General features: G+C 35.8%; 1 protein-coding gene across 16 annotated transcripts in view; it reads right to left on the minus strand.

The window, feature by feature from the left end:
* The window catches only part of DST (dystonin), a 482,507-nt gene that overhangs the window by 148,513 nt on the left and 318,227 nt on the right, over positions 1 to 15,767 (minus strand). For 14 of the 16 annotated variants that reach the window (XM_023544665.2, XM_010586936.2, XM_064287505.1 and 11 more), the window contains 12 exons: positions 15,552 to 15,704; positions 15,169 to 15,323; positions 14,709 to 14,835; positions 14,043 to 14,226; positions 13,033 to 13,190; positions 12,161 to 12,339; positions 11,564 to 11,702; positions 10,576 to 10,769; positions 9,149 to 9,311; positions 8,370 to 8,453; positions 7,548 to 7,655; positions 7,101 to 7,199 (listed from right to left, as the gene is read on the minus strand). In XM_023544665.2, coding sequence (XP_023400433.1) covers positions 7,101 to 7,199; positions 7,548 to 7,655; positions 8,370 to 8,453; positions 9,149 to 9,311; positions 10,576 to 10,769; positions 11,564 to 11,702; positions 12,161 to 12,339; positions 13,033 to 13,190; positions 14,043 to 14,226; positions 14,709 to 14,835; positions 15,169 to 15,323; positions 15,552 to 15,704 — 1,743 coding nt within the window. Of the gene's footprint in view, positions 1 to 366; positions 3,037 to 7,100; positions 7,200 to 7,547; positions 7,656 to 8,369; positions 8,454 to 9,148; positions 9,312 to 10,575; positions 10,770 to 11,563; positions 11,703 to 12,160; positions 12,340 to 13,032; positions 13,191 to 14,042; positions 14,227 to 14,708; positions 14,836 to 15,168; positions 15,324 to 15,551; positions 15,705 to 15,767 lie in introns of all 16 variants that reach the window. The other 2 variants (XM_023544703.2, XM_010586974.3) reach the window with 1 other exon arrangement.

Below are 15,767 nucleotides of genomic sequence, written 5' to 3' on the forward strand. Positions count from 1 at the left end.
ATTAAAATGGTGTATTTTAAAAAGGCTGAGATGAAATTTAGCCACAGAACATATTAGAAATTAAAGTTAACTGCTTGGTTCTTCTAGCTATTTTTATGGTCATGTTTTTATAAATATAAATTCCAACTGGTATAAAAGAACATCTATTACATCTGTGCGTTTAATCTCAAACATTTAAAAGTTAAAGAATAATAATTTATAATAAAGATTCCAGATGCTGAAAGAAATTACAGTTTTCTTGTCAGAATTATAGCCAGATACCCTCAAGACAGATTAAAAAAAAAAAAAAAAAAAGAATTACTCTAGGAAAGAAAAGAAGAAACTTGACATGAAGTAGCTGATAAGGTCTCGGAACACATAGTATACCTCTAAGGGTGTCAAAAGCTTCACCAATTCCATTTCACATTTGTCATCTTGATACCTAACAGGTGCTCTGGAATTGTGCAGGGCTTGATCTCTTATCTTCTCTATTTCTGACAGTCTTGTAATAGGATTTGTCTCATCAAAAGTTATCTGTAATTCGGTGCTTATTTGAGAAAAATACTCAGAGTAACACTGCTGCTGGTTTTTCTGGACTTCTTTTGGTATTTGTTCAACTACCCGATGTTGCCATTTTTCTTCCAATTGCTGTGGTTCTTGAGTCCATCTCAACAGAGGCGATCTGGCCCCTGCATGAAGTTGCCCCGTGTTCCTAGTGGGGAGCTCTCCAGAGTGTTGGCACTCCTTCACTGTCATCTCAGACTCTGGTTTGAAGCTACAGTCTTTGGCTGTGTTCTTTTTTTGAATTTCACACTGGAGTAAAACCAACTGATGTTCGTGCTCCTTTATCTGTTGATCCATTTTTTGCTTCAGGTTTTCAACTTCATGTTTCTGAGCTATCAGCTCACCCTCAAGTTTCTGACATTTTTGGTAATGATTTGCTTCCACGTTCTGCCCTTTTGGTATTTGCTCACGATACTGTTGAAGTTGTCTTTCAAGTTCTTTAATATTTGTTTCACAAACCTTAGCATTCTCTTGAGCTCTGCAGTTTTCCTGCTGAAGAGACACGAAGTCAAGTTTAATGCCTGAAATGTCATTTTCAGTGATAACCTTGGAATCCATTAATTTTTCCATCTTTTTCCGGAACTCCTCTGCTGAGTGTTTGAATTTACCAGCTTCTTCCTGAAACATAACCATCTTTCTGTGTGTCATCTGCTCCTCGATGGTCTTCAGGTGCAGCTCGTTTTGTACCCTTTTCAGCCTGTTATTTAACTCTAGCACCTGAGCTTCCTGTAACTGTACCTTCTGCTCTCCCAGCCGCTTTTCCTCTTTGGAAGCATTCAGCTCGGCATTCAGATTCCTAACCTCTTTCTCAGTATTCTGGATGATAATGTTCTGCTGGTCACACTTTTGCTTAAATTCACTAACTAAATTTTGACTTTTGGCCAGGTCATCTTCTAGGCACTTAATTTTCCTATGGAAATCCTGCTCTGTTTTTGTCTGTTTATGCAAGTGTTCATTTGTGTTGCGTAGCTGCTGTTTAAAACCATCTGCCTGAATTTTCAGCGTTTCACATCTTTGCTGGATAGCTTGCTTCTCTAAAACCACATTCTCTGATTCAGCCTGAATTCTCTGCATCATTAATTTGGTTTCATTATTCTGCCTAGTCAGCTCGTCCACTTTTTGTTTCAGCATTTCTGCACACTCATTGCTTTTCTCCAATTCTTCATTAAGCTTTTGGATTTTATCACTGTTTTCTTTTTCAGCTTTAATATTCTGAAGCAACTGCTCATGGCTTTTCTCAAACTGTTCTTTTAGGTGATCAGATTTTCTCCGGCAGAATCGTGCTCTTTCATTAGGAAATTCCTTCTCATTCTGGAAAGAACTGATTTGTGAATTTAAATGCTGAATATTCCTCTCAGCGATGGCATGTGTCCTAGTGATTCTGTCTACTTCTCTTTCTAGTTTACCTTTTTCCTTATGGAGAGACTCTAATTCGACCTGATAATTGTGCTTTATTTTCTTAAGATCATTAGCTTCTTGCAGGACCTCTTCAGCTTTATCTGTGGTTTGATTCAACTGTCTACCAAGTTCTCTGAGCTGCTGCGAATACCCCTGCTCTACCTGATCCTTCCTTTCCAACTCCAATTTAAGGCACTTTAGTGTATTATTGGTTTCATCCAGTTTTTCTTTTAGCAAACGAGCCTGTTCCTCAGATGACGTCTTCTCAAGCTGGAGGGCATTAAGTTCATACTTCAGTTCTCGTACGTCTTTTTCAGCCTTTCTGTTGGCGACCATTAGTTCATCTACCTGCAGTCTGAGTTCTGCTTTATGTTTGTCATGTTCTGTCTGAAGACCTGCGCAAGGTGGCAGTGCATTTTCTCTACGTGAATACTGGATTTCAGTTATTTTTCTTCTTGCTTCCAATTCAATTTTCTGCTTTTCTTTCAACTGTTTCTCTGCTATCTGTTTTTGAAATGCAAGGTCTTTTTCCATCTGCTTTATCAGCTTCAAGAGTTCTTCCTCGTTGTCTTTCTTTCTTTTTAATTCATCTATTAACTTATTTTTTTGTTGCTCCAAGTCATTGAGGCTTGAGTCTTTCCTTTTAAGATGATCTTCCAGGGTTCTCCTTGTATAACTGTTTTCCTGTAACTGATTTCGGAAATTAAGGAGGTTTTCTTCCACAGCTGCTCTTTTGGCCTCGGCCTCTAATGTGAGCTGCCTCACCCGCTCCAGCTCCCGTTCTGCAGCCTCCTTCTCTCTCACGATGGTCTCAAGTTCCCTGCGATACTTCTTGGCTTCGCTTTCAGCTCTCATTTTCTGCAGAGCAATATCTTCTACATTCCTCTGCTGCTTTCTCAATTCATTTTCTGCAGCCTCCTTGACCTTCGGGAGTTCTTCCTCTACTCGGGACTTTTGTTTCTTTAGTTCAGCTATCATTTTTTCCAATTCACTGATCTTTCCTGTAAGTTTGCTATTCTCAACCATTGTTGCCTTCTGACGCTGAAGCAGATCTGAGTATGCCCCGTGTTCAGAAGACTCCTTACACCTTTTAATCTACAAGAGATGTTTTGAAAGTGTCAAACCTGTTCTATTCAAATTCATCTTACAAAATCTGATGCAATGTTCACAACAGTACTTATAAAACCAAGTGAACCCAAATGCAGAACAAGCACTAGCACCAACACCAACACCGACACCGACACTGACACCACCACCACCTTCTTCTGAGAGGAGGCTTCAGAAAGTCAGCAGTAGAAGACAAAAAACCCTTCATGACAGGCTTTTTGAGCTGAAGAATCTTTTTCTGTCTCTTGGGAATAATTTTATTTAAAAAATTAGCAAGCTGAGGATTCTACAGCAAGAAGAGGCCTTACCAAATATGTAGCATGACACCTGCCTTTTACAGATGAAAAAATTGAGGTGCAAACTCATGCAATGAGTTAGTGACAAAGCAGGAAGTAAAACTCTCACAATGTTGCTCTTTCTACTCTCACGCGCCACTTAGCTCTACAAGCCAAGAAGATTATACGACATACAGGAACCACGTGACACTAAAGAATTTAGTTTTCAGTATCTGGCCCAATGAAATTCCGGATGATATTTATGCTCCACTGTTTTATGGTTGGTTGCATAGTGGTTAAGAGCTACGGCTGCTAACCAAAAGGTCAACAGTTTGAATCCACCAGACGCTCCATGGAAACCCTATGGGGCAGTTCTACTCTGTCCTTTAGGGTCACTGTGAGTTAGAATTGACTCAAAGGCAATGGGTTGGTTTTGTGGTTATAGAAACAAAATACAGAACTTTGGAACAGGGAGCCAAATCAGAGAATAATACTTAACATAGAAGAAAATTTGTGTGAAAACTTGTACTTCTAAAGTCAACTTCCTTACTTGCTTGTAGTTGCCATATCACGACAATTTTAATAACCAGAATTGCTAATGCAAAGACAGCTCAGTCCCTGGTGTTTTAGAAAAGATGTGCTTCTTGCATATACTCACAGATTTTGTTGTTGTTGTTGTTAATCACATGCCTCCTATGAATCCACCTTGACAAGTGCCTTTAGATACTCCATAAATAAAGATATGTGTTAAATAGAAACGCTTAATTAAATATACTTAGGGACTCAGCCCCAGTGTACAGAACGAAATAAAGAAAATGTTTTTTTACTCTATTGATGATAGAGAATCAGTGTCAGCTGGGAGGAATATACATTACCTTGGCTACAGAACTAGGTGATCATGGTTAGTTTTTAATCATAATTTAATTTTTCTTTATTAATATCACAATGTTGTTAGTTTTATGTGATCAACTCCAAATCATCACAATTAAAAACAATTTAAATGGAAGTAGAGAAATTATTCTAGAAAGTAGATTTTTTTCATTGAGAAGATTTGTAGAATTTTAAGAACTTAATTTATATTATAGATCGGACATCTTCTTTAGCTTCCTCTAACTGCTTGATCTCCAGTAAGTTTTATAAGAATTTCAGCTGTTCTCTTTGCTAACCTAAATATGGTTTTTTACCAAGAATTCATACAGAAACAAATCTCATCACAATCCCTATTTATTTTATTAGCAGGAACAACTCTGAGTGACACTGAAGCATTTTACCTGTTTGAATATCAAGTTTTAAATATTCTACAAGTAGATGATTTCTAAGAGGGTCTTATATCTCAGTTCCTTATCAAGGCTCCATTAAAACTTAGCTTTCTTTAGAAGTTTTGAACCTTTATTTTTTCCTGGTCATGTTCTGAGGTTAAATATATATACATATTCCACAGAGACAACTTTCTCTTTTTGAATCCTCAGCTACTCAGAGTTATTTTAGTGATTTATTAATAATTGTACATTGTCTGGATAACTTTGAATTTTTTAGAAAATACTACAAGAAATATTGGAAATAATTTAGTCCTGCTGCTTGATTTGCTTTCCTGTAGATCTCAAACTTATTCACATAGGAGCAACTTCTCCACGTTCTCTCTAAATGTTCCCCAAAGAAACATACTGTCCCCTTTAATCTCTGCAATTAATATTTAATACATTTTATTCTCAGTATAGACTAGAGAATCTCTTTATTACTTCTAACATCAATTAACATTCTCTACTAACATTTCTCTAAACCAATTTGGTTTTACCTTTTGAATTTAACTTGTATCTTTCTGTGATTTCTCATGTTTATTATGAAAATTCTGCTTTCCATCCAAGGTTTCTCACAGGGCATCTGCCCAGATTCAGTACCAGAAAAACTACTCTTCTAAGTCAGAAGGCTGACCTACATATCTTTTATAAGACATTCCATTCATTTGATCCTTAAGTGGTAAATTTTTAATCTGGAATGTTTTCTTATTTTATTTCTTGATCTATTTTTTAATCTAATTTTAAAAATCTATTTCTTTGCATGGAAACCCTGGGGGCATAGTGGTTAAATCCTACAGCTGCTAACCATAGAGGTCAACAGTTCAAATCTACCAGGCGCTCCTTAGAAACTCTATGGGGCAGTTCTACTCTGTCCTATAGGGTTGCTATGAGTCGGAATCGACTCGATGGCAGTGGGTTTGTTATTTCTTTGCATGTCCTTTCAAAAACTACACTTCCATGATTTTTAATTCACTATAAATTTTTGACATTTAAAAGAAAGAAAATCATAATTTATATATGTCTTAGGTCTCCTGAAATATCTTTTGGTTCTATCAACTTTTGGTATTTGGCCTCATCAGATAAATTGAGCAAAGGGGCTCATATATGTACAATCATATACATACTATAACAAAAGGGAAGAGATTTAAATTAACACATTTTACATCAATCACTAAATATAAAAAATGTTAAAAAAAAAAAAAGTGTTCCTTCATAAGCAAGAAGCATGCCAATTATTAGAACAGCCACAAATAGTCTGGTTCTCTTCCTTTATGAGCACAAAGGAAGCTGATTATAAAGTCCCGCAATTAGCTATGTTAGTGCTTAGTTGCAGGAAAATGTTAACTCTGAACAGACAAAAATAGTTTGCCAAAGCAGTCACATTTTTAGAAACTAGGAAAGTAAGATGTATTAAAAATTTGCTACTGTTTTGGTTCGTTCACTATATAAGTGGAGTATAATAAGTATAATCACCTTCACAATTTCAACAATATTCCAACTTAAAATGGCTAATGCCCCATCATTTACTTACTTTAGAATTCAGCGTACTATTTTTGTCTGTTGTGAGGTTAGGGGGTAGAAAGGATTTCAAGGGAACAAGCATAGTATAATACCTTTAAGATTAAATACACTAGCCTTTGATGACAATGTATTTTTATAAGTAACTCCTAACTATTCCTATTTCACAGTATAATTTTAAAATGCAAAACTAAGGCAGTGGAAGTTCTCCAAATTAGAATGGTCACTAAGGGGAATTTCATCTTACACACTATATCTTTTTGGCAAAAATAAAAACTAATCCCCAAAAAAGATACTATTCCATAATTCTCAAAAAGTAGCATTGTTCTATACAAACACCTGCTACTTCTAAATCAATTGCTTTATGCTTCAGTTCTTCGAAGATGTCAATGAATTTAAAAATGCATAAAACACATGTCTTTTGTAATATTTCTGGAGACACTGCGATAGCATTCACTATAACTTATGCTTCAAAAACACCGAAAGTTTTAATAAGTTCTGCCAACATTCTATGATTTAAATAAAATCATTTAATTAAGACATTAGCCCTATCTAGCATATTAGAGTGCTAAAGTTAAAATGAATTTTTTCTTTTTGAGAGAATCCTAAAAATAAAATAACAACAACCTGGATTCCATTCTTTTCTCATTGTAATTTTATAATTAAGAATCATTTGCATATCCTGAACCCACTGCCGTCCAGTCGATTGCGACTCATAGCGACCCTACAGGACAGAGTAGAACTGCCCCATATGGTTCCCAAGGAGTGCCTGGTGGATTCAAACTGCCGACCTTTTTGGTTAACAGCCATAGGCCTTAACCACTATGCACCAGGGTTTCTGTTTGCCTATCAGTAATGTAAATTTAGCATGACATTTTTTTTTTTAATTTCCCAAGCCATACTGTAGTTTCTGCTTCTATTTAGTTCCTTTTTTAGTTAGCTGTTCATAGTTAATGGTTACCTCCTCCTCTTCCAGCCTCTTCAATGAATCACCAGCAAATTTAATATATTGTGTCATGAGGGTAACCAGAGCAGTGTACCGGGTCCTTAGGTCCATGAACTACAAGCAAAAAAAATGATAATAAAAACATAATTTCTAGTTGTCTCAATGAGTTAAATGAATTTTGAGTAATAATTACAATATTAACTAGGCTTTGAGACAGTAAAGCACACAACTCTCCAATTACAAATGGTAACTGGAGAGGAATGAGTTTATTACCGTTGTGCAAACCACATTAAATGACAAATATCTTCTAAGTTTAATCAGGAAGTACACAGATTTTGCTCTGCGATTAATACCTGATTTTGAATAAAAATTGTAAAAGGGTTTTTTCCCTCCTTATCCCCCTCTTTCCATCTCCATCCCCTCCTCTTCTCCCTATCTCTCTCTCTCTCATACTTTTATTACCTCTTGAATAATGAGATCTGCTGAGCTCTGCATTCTTCGGCGCTTCACTGGAGACTTTTGTTGTGAATCTACCATGGCTCGGTAGGTCATTGTTTGTAATTCATAGTCCTGTATAAAGCAGTCAATAAGATTAAATTAATTCAAGCAAAGTGCTAAAACTTGGTTCTATATAGTGATTCAATGCAGAGAATTAAAGCTTAGCCGAGTTTCACTGAAAAACTTTATATACAGAAAATATTACAAAACTACATTTTAGGAATCTACCCCAACCTGGAGATGTTTCCAAGGTGGTGATAAAATCAGAAATGTTGAGAGTGGTCAGAAAAGTTTCCAAGTCTATTTGGAAGTTCATGGAAACATTTTCTTACAACTTCCTAATTATAGTCAGCCTCCCTTTCCCCTTCCCCCTAGCTAGACAATGGGACTGTGGCTAAAGCTGAGAAGTCATTAACAATGAGTGTAAAGAGCACGAGAAATGTTCCGTAAGTTAGAAATCAGAAGTTCTTCCAGGGAATATTCTAGCAATGTTAAGAAGGAAAAAAAATGAATGGAGATCAATTTCAGAACTATGTATTTATTCTGGACAGTGAGGGTATGAGTAGGGAGAATAAGGAGAGGGTGAATCAATGAATGAACCAAGGGCTGCCACATGACTCAGATTTGACATAGAATTATAGATTAAATATCAAAGAAGGTTCAAATGAGGATTCTCTCTTTTTACTTCTGATCACAGAGATAAGAAGACTTGTAAATGCTTTAAAAGTATACTGTAGAACCAAATACCTGAATGTTAAATTTAATACAATGCTCCAATCTTCTTACCTTCACTGTAGATGAGTACTGTTCTGCGTATTTTTGACACTCATCCATTTTGCTCTGTTTCATTTCTATTTCAGACACCAGCATCTATAAATATACACAGTTTAGAAGAAAAAGGACACAGAATTCTATGCTATTCTACTACCTACTTGAGATGCTAAGGAGCTAAGAAATATCCACATCATTTAATAGTACAGCTTCTTGGTCCTGTGAACTTATTATTTTATTTGCCTTACTGGTGAATGACAAACTTCCAGATTAAGCTAGTCTCACGGGGCTTCCAAAGCAGAAATTATCACACTCCATAGTAATTATCCAAAAGCAGACTTGAAGTCCTTGGCCCTCCATCAACTCCTGATCAAAACAGGGCTAGAACTTCCTGGCCCCTAAAGGTGGAATACGAATCTCGAGGCATTCGGCTCTGCCAGATGTGGCTGTCTAATTGTCTACTACTATCCATTTTTATTTATTTAGGGTCCCACAAAACTATTATAGACAGTAAAGTATCAAAGAGATTTTCATACTTATGATTAAATGATCGTTAGGAATTTGAAAATTGTTCCTTATTCCTTATGCTTTCAAAAATAACTTCTAAGAAATCAAAGTAAGTGATTATGTAGATTTGGGTTGTGGGATTTTAATATTTGTGATTTAAGCCCCATCTTTATCCACGTAATTGTGGACTCCTTCTCTTAACACAGGAAAGGAATCATTAACAAATCTATGGCTCATGACTGACCAAGTGCAGATACAACGTTATACAAGGAACTGTTGTTACCTACCTTCTGTTGATTGAGCTGTGTGGCCAGGGCTTTACTGTTCTCAGGCTGATTTTCCTGAATCTTTCTCTGAGTAGTTTCAACATGCTGGATCCAGTCATCTAAAGGGTGATAGGTATCTCTGTAGTACTTCAGAGATTTGCCAATGCCTTCTAAGTCTCGTAACCTAAGAGAATAATAAAAGAATAATCATTATTTCCAACAATAGCCAATAGGAGGGTGGAAGGTAAAGAGAAGAAAGAAGAGACAAAACAACTGTACTACAATGCAACAATCACAGCAAGAGGAGTATGTATAAAGAATTCAAAGTTGTTCCATATTGACAATGGGTTGAATATAAACATTTTGCCTTGGATCCAAGTTGTGCAAGTTAGTGGTATTGATTATTCTAGGGACAAGTTTAAGAGCCTAAAGCTAAAAAGCAGGAAAACTGGAAACTTAACCTTAATTATTACTAGTCAACATGTCCTGAATAGCCAAGGCTTGCATCAAATCGAAGTTCAACTAGAAATAATGACAAAGTAGTTCAGTGAACTCATGAGCTGTGGTTGAATACCTCAGTTTCTATGATTTTAAAACTGACAGATTAAACTTATTTATCATGTATTTTACAAAGATGAGAAAATATATATTTAAACTTAATTTTACTTCTCAAAAATGGCACAATATCAGAGAATTTTATTTTTATTAACCCACCCACCACTGCCATTGAGTCAATTCTGACTCATAGTGACCCTATAGGACAGAGTAGAACCACCCCATAGGGTTTCCAAGGCTGTAAGTATTTATGGAAGCAGGCTGCTACATTGTCCTCCCACGGAGTGGCTGGTAGGTTCAAACTGCTGACCTTGTTGTTAGCAGCCAAGCACTTTAACCACTGTGTCACCAGGGCTCCTATTTTTATTAACATAAACATGAAAATGAGAAAGAACATTATTGTACTTCTTTTCAGATGAGCCCTAAAACTACCCCATTTCTTTTTCATTTTTTGTTTTAATCTCTGGGTGGATAATTTTTACTTTCTTTCATTTTCAATTAAAATGAACATCAATTTCTTTGTATTTCTCATGTATAGTATAGATTGTTACAGACAGCCCTATAAAATGCATGACCTGTGCTCTTACTCACAGTTATCTGAATATTAAGTTAGTAATAATTAATTACATTATTTTTCCTTCCAAAAAAGCAAATAGTCTAACTATACAAATGCTAGAATAGATCCATAGTTTTACTAACACAGAATTGAAAAATATGCATTTTGAAGTTGAATGTCTTGCTGAAGACCACCATGTGAGAAAGAAATATAATTAGGTAGAGCTCTTAAAATTAACACAATTAACTATGGAAGTAAAAACAAAAAATCAGCTTTTACCCTGTATACACAGACAGAGATTGAATCTGTGCTCAAACTGCACGAAAAGTATACTAACCTGTTGTCAATCTGAACATGAACGTTTTGCCATCTTTCCACTAATTGATCTGCTTTTTCTTTGTGCCAGTCAAAATCAAGGTCTCGTTCTTTGTATGTCTTAAACATTTCATCACTGATGGTTTTAGCTTTCTGCAACTCATCCTCTAATGCATGGAATACCTCTCTCTTTTCATCTACTTCAGATCTCCATTGCTAAAATACAGTCATTGGTAAAAGTTACAAAAATGTCAACCAATCACTGGCTAAGCCCATTATTTACCTAAGCTTACCACTTATTTCCAAACAGCTGGTATAAAATTCACATAAAGGAAAGAATATCTCTCATAAAAATATTACACTGAGTTGTATCTTATGAAATTACTAACATTTGACTGTACTTTGATCTAGAAAAAGACTTTTTTATAAAGTTTGGCCTACTAGAATTTGCATATCCTCAGAATAAATAAAATAGATTCTATAAGTGATGTTACCTTGTCAAGCAAAGTATTTTTTTTTTAATTTACTAAACCCCATTGTTAAAAAAATTAATACATGCACTAAGAAACACTGAGAGAATTCCCAAATGGTTTGCAGTCAACAGTTTTACTCAGTGCATTATGCGTAGAAATATAAATATAGACAAGTACAATTTCCTACCTTTATCTTTTCTTAGATTAACTCCTCTACTTGCTGTCTTGATTTCTTAACACAACTACCTCTTTTAGTAAGTGGATCTGTTAAAATGAATTTAATGTTCGCTTCAACTCCTATTGCTGCCAACACCAACTGACTATAAACAGCTACCATCAAAAGGTACAAACTTCAAAATGAACTCTCCATAAACATACTTACAAAAAACTGTGATATTACAGAGATATGAAATAGAATAAACATAAACACACTGAAAGTAAGCTATTTAATGCCTGACATTTGAAGATCTGAGCTGCATGCTAGAAAAACACTTTTACAATATGATCTTGAAAAATAACCAAAAGTAAGACTCAAACCTTTAAAGTACTTATTAGATTCTCAATATTATTCTTGTCAGCTATAACTGCTTCTTCTTCACACAGCTTAGTTTCATAGAATTTTACAAGGGCTTCGGCAGCTTGAGTGTTTTTTAACACCAAATTAACAGTTTTCAACCTGAAAAAAGGGGATTAAACAATAGCCTCATATTAGGTAAAATTTATTATTTTCCTATAATTCACTTACATCTAAATCACCGTTATGTCACATGACATTAGCATGTTCTTCATTTTGGAACACTCTCTTCTTAATAGACATGTCCCCCCACCCACACTCTGCTCACAAGCAGAATTTAGCAAAGGATTTTAACATAAGATGGCCTTCTTTTAAACTATGTTTAGTCCACGCTTAAGTGGAAAATTCTGTAGGCTGTAACATCTGACCTACCAAAACTACAAGTGAAGCGTAGGAAAGTAACACATTGTGCCGTAATGTCTGAGGCACATTCCCTTTCAGCACTGAGAAGCATCATAAATCCATACAAACACTTTGCATATTTCTTATCAAGGCAAAATAAAATTTAATGCTTATATTAGTAAGAATGAGTCTTTGAAAAGTTAACAGCAGTTACATACTTATCTATGTAGGTGGAAGACATGGAGTAGACTTGGTTCATGTTCTGAATGACCACACTGAGCTCAGATCGTAAGGTGGGAACTGACGGAGAGGTTGCCGCTTGAGTGAAAAATTCCTCACATTTGTTTGTGATTGTTCCCAGATCATCTTTAAGTCGCTCCAACTCCTTCTTTAGTTTCTATAAAATGAAGAAAAACATAGACATTAGGCTAACATGCCAGATGGAGCCTCTTTCTTGAAACAGTTTAAAGACACACATTTTACATTATGATCACTGACATAAAAATCTACATATTCTTGCCTTTTCTTTATCAAAGCATGGGGTTTAAGTTTTCTAATCAATAATTCCCTCAACTGCCCATTCATCTCCTTAAAACCAAATATCTAATAGTGCTGGTTATCAACATATAATGACTTCCACTGTGAGAAACCATTATAGCCTCCATCACAATAGGTGTGAGGGTACAAGTTCCTGTGTTTACCTGAGTCAGAGGCAGACACCTGAATTACAGAATCATTGCTTAGAATCGGCAAAAAACAATCAGACCTCCCAGAGTGACCACTGTGCAAAGCTGAACATGTAATAAGTCATGGGAGTTGACAATGGCAAACCAGTTGCCACTGAATCAATTCCATCTCACAGTGATCTCATGTTTCAGAATAGAGCTGTGCTCCATAGGGCTTTCAATGGCTGTAATATTTTGGAATATTGAAAGGCCTTTCTTCTGAGGCAACTCTGGGTGGACTCTAACCATGAACCCTTTGGTTAGTAGCCAAGTGCCTAAGCATTGGTGCCACCCAGGGAACCCCCTAAGATCTTTAACACAGCAATTTATCTTAATTTTTTTCCCAGCACATTTATAAACCTCACCTCCTGCTCTGTAATCCTGAACACGCTTTCGTGCAAATCATCTCTTTCCAGCGGAGTTCGGATCTGTCCAATCAGTCGATCTTCGCAGCTCTCTAATCTGAGTCTAATGTTCCGAACTTCAGAGATGTAGAGATTATAAACTGATTCCTCTTGCTCCTCTGTGAAAGTAAACATAATGTCTAGAAAATATCTTCTTTTCTATCTTTTGGATGCTCTTGGTCACGTGGTTAATATGGTAGTTCTACGACGGAGACATAGTTAGCTAAATTTACCTTAGCTATTATCATCGCAAATTCATCCTAATGACATAAATCTTAAAATCAAGGATATTACAATTTAAGGAAGTGTTAATAAATGTCTCTAATGCCATTTAAAGTACTAATTTCTGATTTATGATATACAAAAAGAGTTATGCATGGCTCTACTTTGTGTTCCCAATGATGTAAACATTATTAGTTGCTGATTAATTGTAAAAATCAAATATGAAATCCTTAAAAATCAAAGGTAGATCAAGAATGTGTTAATGTTGAAGATTTTAAAAAACAGAATATTGTTAATAAAATTTTGGTCTCTAAGTAATATCAATAGAGTTCAGAAAAAAACACTTACATTTAATGAAAGGTAACTAGATAAACCTTTTGTTTAACCCTGTATAAAATTCAAGTTTAATACATCAGAAAATAACTAAGTGTTTTATGAAACCCAAGAACCATCATGCTGAACATTATACTGCAAAACAGCAAAAATGATGAAAATGTAGATGCAGCAAGAATTCATTATATGTCATGATATTCGATGGCACACCTTTTCATCAATTCATCATTTTGGAATGAAGAATCCTTCCTTGCATGTTCCCACCTCAAACATGCATTTAATGTTCCAGCAATTGTGTCTATGTATCACAGGCTAAGGGACATAAGAAAGCTAAGGCTGAGGTTCCCACTCACAGTACAAAGTAGCCTGTACTAAACACCTAAGGGAAGAAACAGACAGGGATTCCCAAGCATTACCTCTTTCGGCAGATTTAAGAAGTTCTTGATAATACTGCTTGCATACATTAACTTCCTTTTCCAGTTGTGTTATATCTGAGCCTGAAAATACTTGGGATTCCTGGCTATCTTCCAGGAAATCTTCAAAACGAGACTGGAGATTACTCAGAACTTGCTGATGTTCACCAGGTAACATTGTCTTTATCTACAGAAGACCAAAGTTCCAGGTAGTTAAGTGACTGCAGTCACTAAGGCTTACGTTTACATGGGACAGATCTCAATTTGGTCTCATGACATATATTAGTTTATACTAAAAATCATGAATAGAAGAATCATTGGAAATTAATTTTCTTTTACGTTAATAATTTTAGGCTTCAAAAGACAAGGAAAATCAAGTGTATAAAATTCAATAGATGAAACCAAACCATACTGTACCTCTGCACATCAAATACTACATCTTGTCTCCCTATCAGAACGTAAGCACTGAATAAAATCCATGATCTACGATTTCCTCAGTTCTCACCAAGTGCCTTGTATACGGTAGGCATATAACAAAAATGTACTGAATGAATGAATATTTGCATGGATCTACTGGGCTCCATCCTCTTCTAGAGCAGACACAAACTCCGTGAGACATCCACTCATAACAAGGTGCCCTAGTGGGTTGATAGGTAGCCACATACTTACTGAAGCCACATTGCTAGCTCGAATTCTATCAATTTCATTGATGAGATAATGCCAGGACACTACACTCTTCATGTTTATGTGGGACTCATGCCAGAGAGTCAGGACATTTTGATACTGTTGCTCAATTCTGTAATATGTAAAAGAAAACACAGATTAAGCATTTTCGCTCCCTCTAAAAACATGTTGCAATGTATCATATTTGTCCTGTGGGTCTTTGACAAAGTATTTATTGTTTCTTTAACCTTAAAAACCAGTTGCCATCAAGTCAACTCTGACTCATGGTGACTCCATTTGTGTCTGAGTAGAACTGTAGGGTTTTCAATGGCTACAATCTTTCAGAAGTAGATCACGAAGCCTTTCTTCCAATGTACCTCTGGGTGCATCCGAATCACCTTGGTAGCCAAGCACTTAAAAAAGCTACCCAAAACCAGCTTTATCCTTTTAGCTACTGCATACAAACCTGTTTGCAAAGTCAACTGCTTCTTTGTTCGGTGGAGGAACTGTGAAGCACACAGATGGGACCATAGCCTCATTCCCAGTAGGACTAATGACCTTCCATTTAGCGCGATGAGAGTTATTTGCCAAAACACATTCGTCGTCTTTGAAAATAGTTATCTGGTTTCAAATGAAGAACAGAAGAACCAAATGAAGTCACTGTTAACTAATCTTTTTCCATACCTAATCTTGGGATTTTCTGTGCGTGTGTTTTATTTTCTGAGGTGGAAAAACTTTTCACCACTAATAAACAGTATGATCCCATTTAAATCTGTGTGTATATATATATATATATATATATACACAAATAATGATAGAAACTGGTTTGTTTCTAGGAGCTACAGGTACCTCAATTTGTCTGTAGTCACAGATAGCTTTGATTGGAATAGAAGTTTTGAGAGGACAGTCAGGATTCCTTGGCTTCAGTTGAATTATTGTTTTTGCTCTTCCCATCAGGCTTGCTACTGTGCTTTTATACTGCAAAAGTTCTTCTTTCTCTTCCTGTGAAATAAAGAAGATGGATTTTAAAACATACAAGACCTGTACCCTTCATTCCCTCAGGGC

Source organism: Loxodonta africana, chromosome 1 (genome assembly GCF_030014295.1).
Source record: "Loxodonta africana isolate mLoxAfr1 chromosome 1, mLoxAfr1.hap2, whole genome shotgun sequence".
Taxonomy (NCBI): domain Eukaryota; kingdom Metazoa; phylum Chordata; class Mammalia; order Proboscidea; family Elephantidae; genus Loxodonta; species Loxodonta africana.